The following is a 16063-nucleotide window of genomic DNA, read 5'->3' on the forward strand; positions in this document are numbered from 1 at the left end:
GACAGGATGTATGAGCACCATAAATGTAGAAAAACGACACTTCTTCCTCTTTCCAAAAAAACATGATAGGACAAATACTATTTTAATAATTGTTTACATTATTATTTCATTATTTGCGTAATTTAATTAATTATTCTGACATATATAGGTGGACTTATTTTACATTTATTCCTGACTTATTTTATATAATATATATTTATATATATATAACATACTATTATTATTAGTATAATATTTCATATATTAGTATTTATATTTCATTATTTTGCATCATTAACAATTTATCTATTATTTATGTAATATTTTTTAATATTTTTTAATTTCTTTCATTTTTTTGCGCGCATTGTTAACATTGTACATCGTTAACAATAATTCTGCATAATTTTTATTGAAATTAACCCAGCAAACACAGAATACACCTTTGATAGCAAATTGTCGCCAAGATGGCATCAAATTCCAAATTTAATGCCATCTTGGCGACAATTTGCAATCATAGGTGTATTCTGTGTTTGCTAGGAACAGACATAGTTGTATCTCGCGCCAACTGCGTTAAACTAACCTCAATATGGGCTAACGAGTAGGAAAGAAAGAGATGACGAAGAGAGAAGTGAGACAGAATACTGCTTTATTTCGCGCATGCGCACTCCATTTTGGCCAACACTAACATCAAAGGTGCCGACCGAGAGTTGCGCTACTGTATATACTGTGATATGGACTAAACGAGTAGGAAAGAGAGAGATGACGAAGAGAGAAGTGAGACAGAATACTGCTTTATTTCGCGCATGCGCACTCCATTTTGGCCAACACTAACATCAAAGGTGCCGACAGAGAGTTGCGCTACTGTATATACTGTGGTCCCGTCGAAATTAGATATAAGATCAGCGGTTGCGTCCCGAGGATGGGCACATAATTATATGACGCGCTAAAAGTTTCTGTGTCGCCCACGGCTATGTACATTAGTCCTTTTTATTTTCCGTAGGGTCGCAGTGCGAACAATGGTCCCATCCGGCGCACCAGTAGTTATAAGTTTAATTTGCCGCGCCAATAAGTTTCTTGTTCTTTCTTTCTTTGCGTTCATTTGTAGTTGATTTAGAGACGATGGAGATACGCGGTTTTATTTTGTTCCCGTCGGCGCGAGTACGGGAGATCACGCGGCGGCGTGACAGGGCGAAAGCCCAACCACACTTTCCAGGAAAAGGCTCCCATGCGGATGGCCGAGAAGTTCCTCACCCTGTGGAGGACGAAATGGCGCGTGGAAGCGAAATGACGGACTGTCCGGGAACTTGCACTAGGTGCGTCGTCTACGGGAGTTAGACACTCCCGACGTCTAGGGGCACTTCGCCGAGCCCACGAAACCAAGTCCCGTCGAGATCCGTCGGTCAGATAGCAAAATGACGGACCGTCCGGGAACTCGCACTAGGTGCGTCATCTACGGGAGTCGGACACTCCCGATCTCTAAGGGCACTTTGCCAAGCCCACGAAACCAAGTCCCGTCGAGATCCGTCGGTCGGGTAGCAAAATGGCGGACCGTCCGGAAACTCGCACTAGATGCGTCGTCTACGGGAGTTGGACACTCCCGACGTCTAGGGGCATTTCGCCGAGCCCACGAAACCGGGTCCCGTCAAGATCCGTCGGTCAGATAGCAAAATGGCGGACCGTCCGGGAACTCGCACTAGGTGCGTCGTCTACGGGAGTTGGACGCTCCCGACGTCTAGGAGCACTTCGCCGAGCCCACGAAACCGGGTCCCGTCGAGCTCTGTCGGCCGGGTAACGAAATGGCGGACCGTCCGGGAATTCGCACTAGGTGCGCCATCTACGGGGAAAAGACGTTCACGATTGACGGGGACGTCCGCACGAACGTCCAGATCCGGTCGCCGTCGAAATCCGACGACCGGGAACGAAGTTAAAAAACCGTCCGCCATCTCGCGACCTGGACATCTTCTGCGGGGATAAACCGCGGAAATCGTGATACTAGGTCCGGAATAGGCGCCGAGAGGGGTCGGCGTCGTCGGCGAGCCCGGTGCTCTGCACCCGGACGTCTTCTTTAGGGAAGTCGCCCGGATGTGAATATAAGAGAGGGTAATAGGCCTGGCGCACAAGTCGGCGTCGACGGCCGAGCGAGATTTCAAAAATTGAAAAACGACTACCCTGTTGCCAGGACGGAACGACCGCGCGAGCGCAATAAGCGTGGAAATTTCCGCGGGGTTCGGCGCGATCGGCGTAAACAACCGCGTGGAAAATTACCGGCGGCCAACGCGTAGGTAACGGCGAGAGAAAGCGGGATATGCGTCAGAGTGGGGGTATACGGTACCGATGGTGGGGAGCTCGAGCGAGACGAGCAACTCGAGGCAGTCTCTCGGGGATGTTCGAGCGTATAACACGTACTAAGCTTCGCTCTGCGTCGTCGCGCTAAGTCACCGCGATCGTCATACGAGTTCGAGAATTACGGCTCGCCAACATTCGTAACAACCGGGAACGCCCGAGGAACGCGTTAATTGTCGTCTTTACACTGACGAACGGCCTTTTTAGACCGAAATAACTTCGTGCGTCGTGGATAAACGGGGCGTGTGTGTCTACGTATACGAGCGTCCGATATTTTTTGTGACTTCAACTTTTGTGAACAACTAACACTGGAAATCAATAGAATTGAATAAATTAAACAACATAAAAAATATCGAGATTTTATTAAATTGGACTTACCTTCTGACGGCCTTATCCACTGTCGTCGATCACTCGAAGTCCCTCGTTGATCCTGGATTCCGGTGGCAGCGACGATCCTGATCGATGACGGCGATGATCCAGCGGTGGCAGGAACCTGAAAAAGGAAGAGAATTAGTCTAATTGATTGTTCGAGATATCGTTCGATACTTACCTTCTCGGTGGTTCCAAGGTCAAACCGAGTGGCGACCGTTGATTTCAAGGGACACGTAGCGTTGATTCGTGCCTCCAATAGTACCGTCCGGTTACAACCTTACTGGAATTAGGGCATTTTATGGAAGAGAAAGAGGAAGGAAGATTTACGATAATTGGAGGAGATTTCAATGCAAGAACGGGGCAGGAAGGAGGGAGAGTAGAGGAGGAAGAGGGGAGAGGGCTGAGGGAAGGAGGAAAAAAATCAAAAGATAAAAAGATGGATAGAGAGGGGAGGTTGCTGGTGAAATGTGTAGAGGAGAGAGGGTGGGAGATATTCAATAGGAATGTGAGAGGGGTTGAGGAGGGGAAATTTACATTTACGGGAGGAAGAGGGGAGACAATAATAGACTATGTGATAGGGTGTGACCGGAACAACGATTGAAGCTGTTAAAAATTGATTTATAGCCACTTACTACTTGGGCTGAGTTATACGGTCGCCACTGTATTTTAAGGCTCAAATACAGAAACCTTGCGTTGTTGCTATGTCCCCTTTGTCCTTCCAGCTTGATGGCCGCCGTCTTCTGCGCCGCGGACGTGTTCAAAGCCGTCAGCCACGCCCTGTTTATGCGTTGCGCAATCTACGGTAATTTGGATAGAAACACTTCTCGGTATCGAGATTTAATCACTCTCTTTTTTATTATAAACAAATAATAATTTATTATTCCTTCACTTCTACAAACTTCTCCCTGAACCGGGCCTAATCGTCCGTTCGCGGGTGTATTCTTCTAAACGTCGACTTACACGAATGGATCTTTATCCCGTATCGCGTATCGAATCGTTATCTATCACGCTCTTTTTACAAACACACTAATTACGCTAGCGGTCAACGGGATAAGCTACGCCGGCTTCGAATTGTTGCGCGATCACCGCTACGTGTTACCGCTTCAAAGTTTCACGACGAATCGTCCAAGAGGAATGGGTCGAGTCTCCCCACTTTGAGGCAACGCATGCGCCGGAATGCCTATTAAGGCGCGAAGTCCTCCTATTGGTTAGTCGTACCTACGGGTGTAACGCGGTACGACTCCTTTGACACTTTGAGTGTAACCGGCGCGTAGAGTCGGTTTTTTTGTCCTCGACATCTACACTCTCGGAAGGAACTCTCCTCCTGAAGTGCAACGTCGCAAATAGCTGTCGCCGTGGCGTGAACCGGTTCGCGTCGCTGCACCGCGACGATTCGCACGAGCGAATCAAGAGTCACTCGAACGGTATCGAGTGACTCGGAAAAAATCACATGAACGAATCCTATGGAATCCAGGTAAGTACTAATGGTCTTTAAATCCGTCATTAATAATATTTTTCTTTTACAGGTACCCAGGTTCATCGAAGGAATTGTCCCATCGAAACGCATCGGCGATGCACAAAGTCGCATCTTTCGGTGTAAATACGGTAAGTATATAAAGTAAATATCGCGTCGACTTAATTCTATCGCGCGTACATATAAGAATAATGGTATTCAAATTTAAAATCGACAGGGAATATCAAATTAATAATGTAATCATGCAAATAAAGCAAATTCGGCTCTAAGCCTGACAAAAGTGTAGAGAGAACACTAAAGTGTAGAAAAGTGTAAGTTAATACATACGAAAATAACATTAAGGGTGCATTCGTTTATGCAGTGACTGCCGCAGAATGTCGCAGATGTCGTTCGTTTACTCCGCCTGTACAACCGACTGCAGCGCAGTTTGTTGTTCGTTTAAGCATAGCTGCAGCCTATCTGCGCAGCCATCTCGGAGGTCCTGCTCTGGATGCTCTGCTCGCAGTACTGCGTAAACGAATGTGAAAAGTATCCATCATTAAGCCGGTTGAGCGTTACTTGAAAAATTAATTCAACATGAGTTATGTTATAAAAGTTCAGAATAAAGAAGGTGGAGAAAAACTCCTCCAAGTAGATCCCACAAAAGTAAAAGTAATGCAAGGTAAGTAATACTGGTAATGCAACAAAACTATGAAGTCTTTTAATTCATATTTGCGATTAAATTAACCTAAAAATGCACATTTATAAAGAATATAAATTTAAAGTAATCTGTTGAAAAAAATGGGTTTTGTATAAACAAATTCAGTAACTTTTTGTGGTTTGTTTTTATGAATTTATCTCAGATACAGTTTTGTTACAGTCGTTCCTGGCTATAAAGCTACTTCATCTCCAGTTAATTTGGAAAGATCTGAGAAATCATTAAATAACATTTCAATCCTGCCATCATCACTTCCTGAAAATGTTATACGCACACAACCTTCAACTTCTCCGATGCTTGTAATGTCAGAACCAACAACTTCAACAATACAAGGTATGTACAATAATCATAAAATAAAAATATTTAGATTTTAATGTAGATATAATAATAAATATATATTATAATATTAGTGATAAAGCTAGAACATCAATTGGGGTAAAGTATTTCCTAATATAATTTCTGTTTCTATAGAATTGTATAAATTAGTGATTTTTATGATATTATATTTTCTTTAATCTATAACTATTGTATGATTTTTTTATTATATATATTTATGTTCCTTTGCACTATCACAATTTATAGGTATCAACAATCCTCAAGCTTTCAATTTGATTGATTTGAATTCAATAACAACTTCTGGACTTTCACTTGCTACTGTTCCATCTTCACTTTCAAACTTAAATTCTATAGATAAAAAAGGTAAATAATGAAGCAAATAAAATTATATTATTTTTATTGTAAATGATTGGCAAACTGAATCAAACTATTTTATGAAAAATTAAAAAAATTATCACAAAAATTTGAACACAAAATATAATAAAAGAAATTAATTGTGGCAGTTACTTTGGAGTTCCTAAGATATACATAAGTATTATATTTATGAGTTTTATAAGTAAAATAATTCTTTGTTTCAATTTTAGATGCCACTAAAGAGAGTTGGACAGACGCAGAAATACAACTTTTACTTAAACAACGTCTTAGTATGAATGACAAGTTTGAAAACCCAAACAGCCGAAAGACACCATATTGGAATTTAATTGTTCAAGTTTTTGAAGAAAAAGGTTACAAAGTAACAAAAGATGATCTGGTCAACAAGTGGAAAAATCTCCAAGTTACTTACAATCGGAATGTAAGTAAATTGAAACGAACAGGCGAAAGTGCCATCACTTGGAAATATTTCCATCAAATGCATGAAGTTTTTGCGGAGAAAAAGAGTGTAAATCCTCCGAAGGAATACCTGGGTTCAACTTTTAAACCAGAAACACTTACCTTGAAGGATGACTCAGCTGGCACATATCAAGAAGAGACTCAGGTAGATATCCAAGATAATATTTTACCAACAAAGAAAAGAAGGACATTAAAGAAAGAGAAAATCCAATTTCAAGAAGAAATGTTACGACTTGTCGAGGAAAAGAAATCACAATCGTTACAATTGAAGAAAGAAATTTGGGAAGATAAAAAAAAATTGCAACAGACAAAATTGAAGCGATAAACAATCTTGTTACTGTCCTGAAAGATTTACAACAAAATCGCACTACATAATATAAATGCCATAAACATCTTAAAAACTTTCATAATATTTTACATGCCAAAGACGTTGATATTAAAAACTTAAATATGTTGATTTGTTACGTGCGTCGTTACTTTTTTTTTATTACTTTTTTTTCACTTTAGAAAAGTTTCGTGATCAATATCCTGATCTCACAGATAAAGTTTTCGTTTTTTTTGTTCTTAGACATCTTAGATATCTTTTATGCGGGGTCGACAACAGCAGTCTTAAAGTCGTACGTCATAGAAATTGACCAATTACAATCGATTATTCTTCTGAACTTCAACTGTGATTGATCAATTTCTACGACGTACGACTTTAAGACTGCTATTGTAGACCCCGCATTAATGCTTATATGTTTCAAAGTTAAGTATGATCTCATTAGATAAAGTTGGATTTTTTGTTTGGTCTCAGATGTCTTACGTTTTAATATTTACATTTTTTGTCATTAAGTCAAATATGATCTAGATACAATTTATTTTTTTGTTCTTAAATGTTTCAATACAATACTAACGTTTTTTGTATATTATACAAATGTTATCCAAATAACACCACATTCAAAATCATAAAGACGTTTTATATGACTTTTGATATAATGTCCAAAAGTTATCGTAATGACATTTTATGTCCTGATTTAGGACGTGGTGTTTGAGTATGTTCTTATAATATTAAGACATCTTTATATTTTATGTTAAGAGATTCGTACTTATGACTGTTAAATATGTTGTCATATATTGAAAATATATATACTAATGTATTTTGTTGAAAATACTTTACTTTATTGACAATACTTATAATGTACCTGTTACATACTTACGAAATGTTATAAAATTAATAAATATAATTTATTCATATCTTTTATTTGTCCACAGAATATCAGCAATTCTATTTCTTTTATCATTACCCGCTTCACAAATGGCATTGTCTTCATTCCGGTTCTCATCATTTTCAGGTTCGTCGTCACTTAAATCTATTTCATCATTACATCGGATACAAATATTATGCAGAACACAAGCAGCAATAACAACTATTTTCATTTCGTTCATGAGAGACATATTTAAATATTTTAATCTTCTAAATCTACATCTTAGTCTTCCAAATGCTTGCTCAATGACAATTCTCTTTGAACTTAATTTTTTATTGTAAAACTTTTGCCTTTGAGACAAATGCCCATTATCACGGAATGGTGTTAATAAATAAGGGGTTAAAGTGTATGCAGAATCTCCTAAAATATGAGCTCCTTCTGGTATAAGTGTTGGATTTTCTGCAAGTGCCTGACCAATTGGACTTTCTCTCCACATTCGAGCATCATGAGTTGCACCGGGCCCCATCCAACAAAAATGTCAATAAATTTACATTTTGCATCGCACATTCCTTGTAAAAGAATCGAATGGAATCCTTTTCGATTATAATAACTCATAGCATCATCTTTTGGAGCTGGAATTTCTATATGCATTCCATCAACCGCACATATCACGTCTGGGAAACCATTTGGTCCTCTGAGCTTGTTAAACTCTCGTCTTATATTTTGGAATTCTGCTTGATTTGGCCAGTATAGGTGTTCATTTATCATATTACACAAAGCACCGCATACATCGTAAAATAATTTATGTACAGTGTGTACTTGGGCTTAAATTAAATAAATTACTAACTTCTCGAAAAGAATCTTGATTTCCTAGTAACCACACAGTTGACAATATTGCTTTTTCCAAAGGTACATTAGGATGACCTCCATTATTATGTATATATATATATTATTAATTGCATTAATAAAATATATTAATAACATATATTAAAAATATATATCATTCATATTTAGTGTGTTATTGTTATCAATATTATTACTATTATTATTAAATTATTATTTTAAAATTATATTATTATAATTTAATTTTAAATTACAATGTTTCTAACGTATATATACTTACTTCGAAAGAACCTCTCGTAAGGCGAAAATGTGACTGAAATGTTTTGTCATGCATTACAGAAATTGTATGAAAATAATTGTTTACTTTCTGCACTTTTATACGTTCCTGCTCCTGCATGTAGACAAAAAATGGATGTAATGTATGCGTGTATATATTTAAAATGTTAAAATTAATAAATTAAATTAATAAACTAAATAAACAATATTAACATCATCCAATAACAGCAGCTCTTCATCAGAACTATCTTCTGATGATGAGTCAGAATCTGAGCTATTAATGAGATCCATAGCTTGATCAATAATGTTATAAAAAATTAAATTGTCCATTCTAAATCCATCCGCCATTTCTGAAAATTGAAATTTTTAAATAAAATTTGCTTAAAGATATTAAAAAAAAATTAATATCTTACAATATATACAATCAAAATTAATATACATAACTTCTTTAAATAAAAGACAAATATTTTCAAAATATGATTTGTGTTTCTGTAAAAAAAATAAAAAATAAATAATAAAAATAATTAATTTTTCTAAAATAATATTAATATATTAAAATATAATATTTGTATTCTATTTTAAAATTTTATTATATTTTATTCAAATAATAATTCATGTTTATTTGACATTTTTTTACTTATACACGCACTCCAATTACAATCTTGAGCATCCAATTCACGCAGACACTCGTTCGGTAAATTGTGTCATGTGACTCGCAGATGAGAAACGCAGTAGACGTGCTAATCGCTGCATAAACGAACGCACCCTAAGTGTAATGAGTAATAAATCTTAGCCTGGAATAACTCCATTTTGGCCGTTCTCTCTCTGGTTTACTGAAATTAATAAAATCATGCTAAAATATAAAGGTTTTACCCTAAAGTGTATAAAGTGTATCAAAAGTGTACTAAAAGTGTAGAGCTCTCGTTGGCTCGTTCCGCAGTTCTATAACTAAGTCGTTTATACGGAAAGTGTAAAAAGTGTAGCACCCTTTTATCGTAATTGAGTTTGTCTGGTGTGTAAGTTCAAAAGTGTAAAAAGTGTAACGTTTTGAGTGTAGGTGCTTCAATTCCCTTCGGGATCCTCCGGATTGTTTAAGATTACGATGTAAAGTGCACTTTAGTGTAAACAGTGTACATATTAAGTTCGGATCGGGGAAATTGAATATTATAGGTAAGAATATTATTATACAAACTATCACGTATGATGTGTTGTAACCGAACGATGCTATATCTGGTCACCAGAGACGCTTATTCGTCCTAAAAGTCATCGGTCGCCACTCGGTTTTACCTATTTCTACCGAGAAGGTAAGTATATTGATGGTGAGCTATGATATGGTTCCTTGATTTGTTAAAACAATTCCGATTTCAGAATCCCGCCAGGCGGTCCTCCTCACGTCGGCTATCAGGGAATTGATATTGATCGCTTCCCGATATCGTCCCGGTTAAGAGATTGGGCGTCACCCGTTCACGCAGGTAAGTACGAGTACGATAATTCCTTAATTCTTCTTAAATCTTAATTTCCCGCCAGGTGGTCTCCATCTGGGGCGTCTCCTCTCGGATTCGTGCCGTTAGTCGCCAGGCTGGGTCAATGTGGGGCCAAGATGGCGCGACACCCGCTCGATCAGCTAAGTCCCAATACCGAGGGTTCATTAACTAACTAATTCTCTTGTATTTCTAGGTTTTCTCGTCACGGTCCTCATCCCCGTCACCGGCGCAATGGCTCAACGTGATTTACGATGTCCAAGATCAACTCGGATAGGAGATACCGCGTCACCCCGAGAACTGTCGCACGAACACCCACTAATGATATGAAATTTCAGCTTTTCGCGGTGCGGTCCTCACCAGTGGCATCCCCGGAAGCAGACCCGATGATTATTCACGATCCGGATGGACTCCTTCGCAAGATGGCGCGACACTCCGCTTGGTCAAGTAAGTAGAAGGTGAGAAATCGTTACATTCGTAGTTATGTTTGCAAATAATTTTTCCATTTATTTATCATTATTGTTTCACACAGTTGGTTGTTCACAATCTCTGGTTTCGCACAAAATGGCGGTCGCACGTCTCGCAAAGTGCGAAGTGTTCGTTTATCGGTACGTCCAAACACTCCGTCTTTCGTATCGACGGCAGTAACGCGTTTCGCGGGCGTTGCCGGTTGTTATGAGCGCTGAGGTTAATAATAATCGTAATCCGGTTAGTTATCGCGATTGTAATAACGACACCCCGAGGTATACGCGCGAGACAAAACGTGTTGTACCATCAAGCGTTCCCGACAGACTGCCTCGAGCGGCGCGGCTCTCTCGGGCTCCCCACCTACGGCTAGCTACCCCCACCATGGGATATCGGTCGCTTTCTCTTCGCAGTACTTTTCCATTCGCCGCGTTAACAATGGTTGTTTACAATTTTCGCACCGCCAGGTGTGCGCCAGATGTTCGTCGCTACGCAGTTACAATACTGGTTATTCACACCCGGCTATGCCCTACGCTCGCGGTGGAAATTTCCACTCGGGGTACCACGTCCTCGTTACCCTGAGGCGGACCCCGGGTAGTGGTTTTCCATCTCCCGTAAATTTTATACTAGGACGACGCCGACCCGTGCGCACGTCCTTTCCCAACATGTATAACGCGACCCCGGGTCAATTCCCTGGAGAAGATCCCCGCGTCTCGCTCGCGACTTCCGCTGTTGACGGCGACCCCCTGGTCTCCCTTCCACGGACCTTCCCGACCCTATTCCGGCCTAGGTCCCCGTAGATGACGTCCGGTTTAGGATTTCCGGCGACATGTCGCCGGATCTTCCGACCGGGCGGTCGGATTTCGGCGCCGACCCCCTCCCCGGGTGTACCAGGTCGAGTTTATCGAGACCCACTGGTCTTTCCTCGTGGATGACGCTCGGTTCGTCATCTCGCCTCCTGGTGGTCGTATCGCACCCGGACTTGTTTGGTCCTACTTTGCTCGGTCATGTCGTTCGCGTTTCGTCGCGACGCCTATCGCCATGTCCCCGCTTCTTTCACCCGCGCACGATGTCGCGGTAACTCGCGACCCAGAGTGCAAATCACGTCGGTATTCCGTCAGCCGCTCTATTTCCGCTCTGTTATACGGACCGCGTATCAATCGTTCGCGCGGCGTACTCTGTTTCTGGGCTTCGGCGCCCTGTCGCGCTAACTCGTGACCCAGTGTACGGATCGCGGCGATTTTCGGTGCGCCGTCTCCGTTCTGTTCCCTAATGCGGACCGCGTGTCAATCGTTCGCGCGGCGTACCCTATTTCTGGGCTTCGGTGCCCTGTCGCGCTACCTCGTGACCCAGTGTACGGATCGCGTCGGTTTTCGGTGATCCGTCTTTGTTTTGTTCCCTAATGCGGACCACGTGTCGATCGTTCGCGCGGCGTACCCTGTTTCTGGGCTTCGGTGCCCTGTCGCGCTAACTCGTGACCCAGTGTACGGATTGCGGCGGTTTTCGGTGAGCCGTTTCCGTTCTGCTCCCTAGTGCGGACCGCGTGTTAATCGTTCGCGCGTCGTACCCCGTTTCTGGGCTTCGGTGCCCTGTCGCGCTAACTCGTGACCCAGTGTACGGATCGCGTCGGTTTTTGGTCGGTATTTTGGCCCTTCGTCGTGCGGACCACGTCGAAGATTGTGTGTGGCTTGACCGCCGTGTCTGTTTTCGCGCGTCATCGCGATCCGTGCACGAAAATAAACTTAAATCCTCAGCGGCCGGGCCGTGTGCCTTTCGGCTAATAACGCAACAAAATGATAAATTCAGATCGGATAACTTAATTTATCTTATCCTACTTATAATCTACGTGGAGCCGCTGCTCCGCGAACATTGTCGCAAACTTAACTTATTCGCGCCGGACGGACCTTGAAAGCACAATAAAATAAACCAACTTAAAATTCGATTGCCCCCTTTACCCCGCGAATCTAATCGGGTGACATAAGATCCTACCGGGTCAGGGTTCCCTACCGCGGTCCGTCCTCGGAACGCCATGGAGGGCTGGCTTTAAGCCGGGGCTGCGCTGGTCCTCTCCTCGGAATCCTCCCCGGAAGAGATGCTCCCGAACTCCTCGTCCTGCTCGTCCCGTTCGTCTGGCGTCGCTACCTGCGGCGCCACCGTCCTTGTTCTTGTCGGTTGGTCGACACGGAGCGTGCGGTTGCAGTGTGAACTTCATTGTGTTCGTTTATCCATTCCATGGCGTGTAATAAAGTTCTGTAATTGATTTTTGTGAATAAATTAGTAATAAAATGCAAATCAAGGCTATTGCAAAAACTACAAATATGAAAGCTAAAGTTATTATGCGAAACTTGTCCGCATCTATCTTGGATCGGTAAATTTGGTAACTGTGTGATTGTGAATTGATTTTTATTAAAGTATATCTTTATTATGTAATGTTGGATGTTTTTATGTATGTACTTAAAGTGTATGGGTGTATCGCATAGTAAGCACTTTGCCTCGCCGCTATCCATCTATGTCCTCTAACGAGGTGTTGCACTTTGTGTGCTTAAACGCTTATAAATGTTATGAAATAAAATAAAATAAAATATATATGTAAAGCAATTGACTCGCAATCTACGCTCATAAATTCTTAAAATAATCATTAACATAAAACTATTGAAAATACAAAATAAAATATTATATATGGCTCCTTTATCAAACGTTCATGCTATTCCATTTCGGTATACATTTGTGAACACTGCGCGTCGTTCTTCTCCGCCGTCAGGTTCTCGTCCACGGGCTCGATCTCCTGCTGCACCTGCTGCACCTCGGTGGAGAAAATCTGCGACCCGGGCGAAGATATGGGCGAATTTGTAATTGGCTATTACCGAATTACAAATACTCAAAACAATGAATAATTAAATGGGATTTAATTACACATTATTTTGAACATTTTTAATTAAACATTTTTGAATTACTCATTTGTTTGAGCATTTGTAATTAAACATCATTGAATTACTCATTTGTTTGAGCATTTGTAACGGTTGCTCAAAGTAATTGATGATCAAAGTAATTAAATTACATTCATGTAATTAAATTACATTCACGGAATTTAATTACATTTATGTAATTTATTTACATTTACATAATTTAATTACATTCACGTAATTTAATTACATTCGTGTAATTTCTATTTGAATCAAGTTAACGACAAAGAGAACGTGAGAGTGTACATAATGCAAGAAAACTTATTTTGTCCATGTCAAGCGGAGGTCAATTTTTGACTGGAGTCTCTTTCAAGTCCCCCTCCCCCCGCCTCCGCCACACTAGTTTTAGCTACGGTCGCGCGAGTTTTGTCTAAAGATGCTTTGTTAGGGTGATGTCCCATAGTACATATTTTCCGCGTAAGTGTAGCGATATACGACGGTCGTAGTCATGGACATATGTAATATGGGGTCTACAATGCGAGTCTCGAATCGCGAGTTGCAAAAAATTGACCAATCACAGTCGATTATTTTCCTCAAATTCGACTGTGATTGGTCAATTTTCCACAACCTACGACCCACGACCCACGACTCGCATTGTAGACCCAGCATAATGCGGGGTCTACAATGCGAGTCAGGGGTCGTAGGTCGTAGGAAACTGACCAATCACAGTCGATTATTTTTCTCAAATTCGACTGTGATTGGTCAATTTCTTGCGACTTATGGCTTGCGACTCGCATTGTAGACCCTGCATAACGCATAAGCTTTGGCATATTTCTGACTGACTGTCAGAATATGCCAAAGATTGTGCGTTACTTACGTCCACAATTATGACTGTCGTATATCGCTACGCCATGTTATGTCCTTTGACCCTAACATATCGCGTAATCAATCAGAAGCGCAACAGAAAACGCGCAACGCTTCTGATTGGTTATGCGTTAAGGCCATCGCACACAAAATGCATAGCTTAGCATAAGCGTAGCATAAGACCGCTAAACCAATGAGCATCCAGCATAAAGTCGCCATATTGATTTACATAAAATGCTCATTGGTCCAGCGGTCTTATGCTATATTTATGCATCCTATGCAATTTTGTGTGCGATGGCCTTTATGCGCAAAATATGTGTCATGGAACGCCACCCTTACAGTACAATGTAGTACTCCACTTGATCGATACCGTTCCAGATCGACTGCAGGCTACTCCAAAATAATCGAACTATTTATTTTATACGTTGCGCGCTGCATTTCCAATTCTTTTGATACGTTTGATTGATTGAAATCGCGATACGGAAATCGTATCCAATCTCGTGTGATACTGCGGAACGTTTTACAATTTGTCAGGTAATATCTCGGGCTTTCCGTTTCTTAGAAGTACCGGGTAAAAATTGTGTACGTTTCACTTCATAGATACAAATTGCCCGTACTTTAGATATTTTTGATACTAGGTATATATCTCAGCTTCAAGATGGAAAAATTAATGTTATAAGTATAATTAACTCTCTTTAACATTTAAGGATATTTGGCGTTACAGTAAAAGTTAGATTCGCTGAGGATTTTAATATATTGCCGTAAGATAAAAATCTGAAAACAACCATATCAAGAACATTGACTTTTAATAGTAATAATACTAAAAACATATTAATAGTGCAGTTAAACAAAGTTTGCTTATCAAATATTCAAAATTTTCTTAATTCTGATATAAAATTGATCAATAATTTTGTTTATTATACAGTTTTTAAAATAAATTAGTCTTATTTTTTGTTTATTGTTGTAAAATTAGAAATTTTTCCCGAAAATATAAAGCAAGGAAAATTTTGTTAAGCCAGAATAGAATCCGATTTTAAAAAATTTTTAACGATTTTTTAAAAATATTTATTATATATAAGTTGTATGAAAAATAAATAATTTGAAGCAAACATCCTCTAGATTCATTAGAAGGGATAGAATATATGTATGTAACCGGTTAGTAAATGACTTTAAAACTTTACAAGTGTAATGTGTGTGAGTCTCTTTACGCAAATGTATGCAAAATTCACGACATTCTCACAATTTTAATTCCTTACGTACGAGCTACATATATATACATTTTTAACCAATCAGTGCCTTCAAATTATCCATTTAGCTGTAAATATGGTCAAACAATTCTGAAAAAATTTGTAGAATAACCTTGAAGTGTTGTTTCTTTGATGATACAAAGAGAAATTCATTATACACTATGGCGGTCTGCCACGAACATGCGATGGAACGCGCGCGGCGCGGGCAGCAGCCCGGGCGTGCGGCGGGACGCAGCAGTTTACATCGATCACTTGATACGCGTATTAAATAGAAAATAACTAATAAATTAGTTATTTACTATATTTAATAAATTATAGTAAATAAATTAATAAATTAGCAATAAATTAATAAATTAGCAATAAATTAATAAATTAGCAATAAATTAATAAATTAGTTTGATTATTGGCTGACCAGCTGAAATATACTATTTGATACGTGTATCAAGAGATCGATGTAAACTAGGCCATTGTTAAATGGAAATGCCGAATAGACTCCATTGATAAGCTTGAAATTCTACATGTTTTCAAATTTGTTGACATTTTTACACATACTTTATTGTTCAAACTATAAAATCCAAATATGATAGGATATCAAACATGGCGACTCCAGAGGCTGCTCCAGTCAACGTTAATGATCCAGGAGATATTAATCAACCATTGCCCGGAAATGACGATAATTATATAACTTCCTTAAGTCAGTTGTCAATTGACGAGTATTTGCCTACAAACGTTCCCGAGAATATCCCCGAAGAAGAAAAAGCTTTT

At 39.9% G+C, this 16063-nt stretch overlaps 1 protein-coding gene and 2 long non-coding RNA genes across 4 annotated transcripts; 2 read left to right on the top strand and 1 right to left on the bottom strand.

Annotated features, from left to right (window-relative positions):
- The first annotated feature begins 4505 nt into the window (after nt 1–4505).
- LOC143896457 (uncharacterized) lies at nt 4506–7288 on the top strand. Of its 2 annotated transcripts, XM_077404364.1 has the most exons (5): nt 4506–4829; nt 5028–5198; nt 5448–5564; nt 5786–5994; nt 6142–7288. In XM_077404364.1, the coding sequence occupies exons 1-5, from the start codon at nt 4745–4747 to the stop codon at nt 6355–6357; spliced, it is 798 nt and encodes a 265-aa protein (XP_077260490.1). In that variant the 5' UTR covers nt 4506–4744; the 3' UTR covers nt 6358–7288. The 2 variants fall into 2 exon arrangements, with proteins under 2 accessions (XP_077260490.1, XP_077260489.1); XM_077404363.1 differs by having other exon boundaries at nt 5786–7288.
- A 926-nt stretch (nt 7289–8214) lies between these two features.
- On the bottom strand, nt 8215–9713 carry LOC143896458 (uncharacterized). The gene is made up of 5 exons (XR_013256656.1): nt 9531–9713; nt 8988–9171; nt 8783–8827; nt 8552–8688; nt 8215–8453 (listed from the first exon to the last, which is right to left on the bottom strand). It is a non-coding gene; the product is annotated as an uncharacterized LOC143896458 (long non-coding RNA).
- Nucleotides 9538–10806, top strand: LOC143896459 (uncharacterized). Its single transcript, XR_013256657.1, has 3 exons — nt 9538–9642; nt 9707–9810; nt 9866–10806. It is a non-coding gene; the product is annotated as an uncharacterized LOC143896459 (long non-coding RNA).
- Nucleotides 10807–16063: the final 5257 nt, after the last annotated feature.

Source organism: Temnothorax americanus, unplaced genomic scaffold (assembly GCF_048541705.1).
Source record: "Temnothorax americanus isolate GAGA-0224 unplaced genomic scaffold, ASM4854170v1 Scaffold184, whole genome shotgun sequence".
Taxonomy (NCBI): Eukaryota; Metazoa; Arthropoda; class Insecta; order Hymenoptera; family Formicidae; genus Temnothorax; species Temnothorax americanus.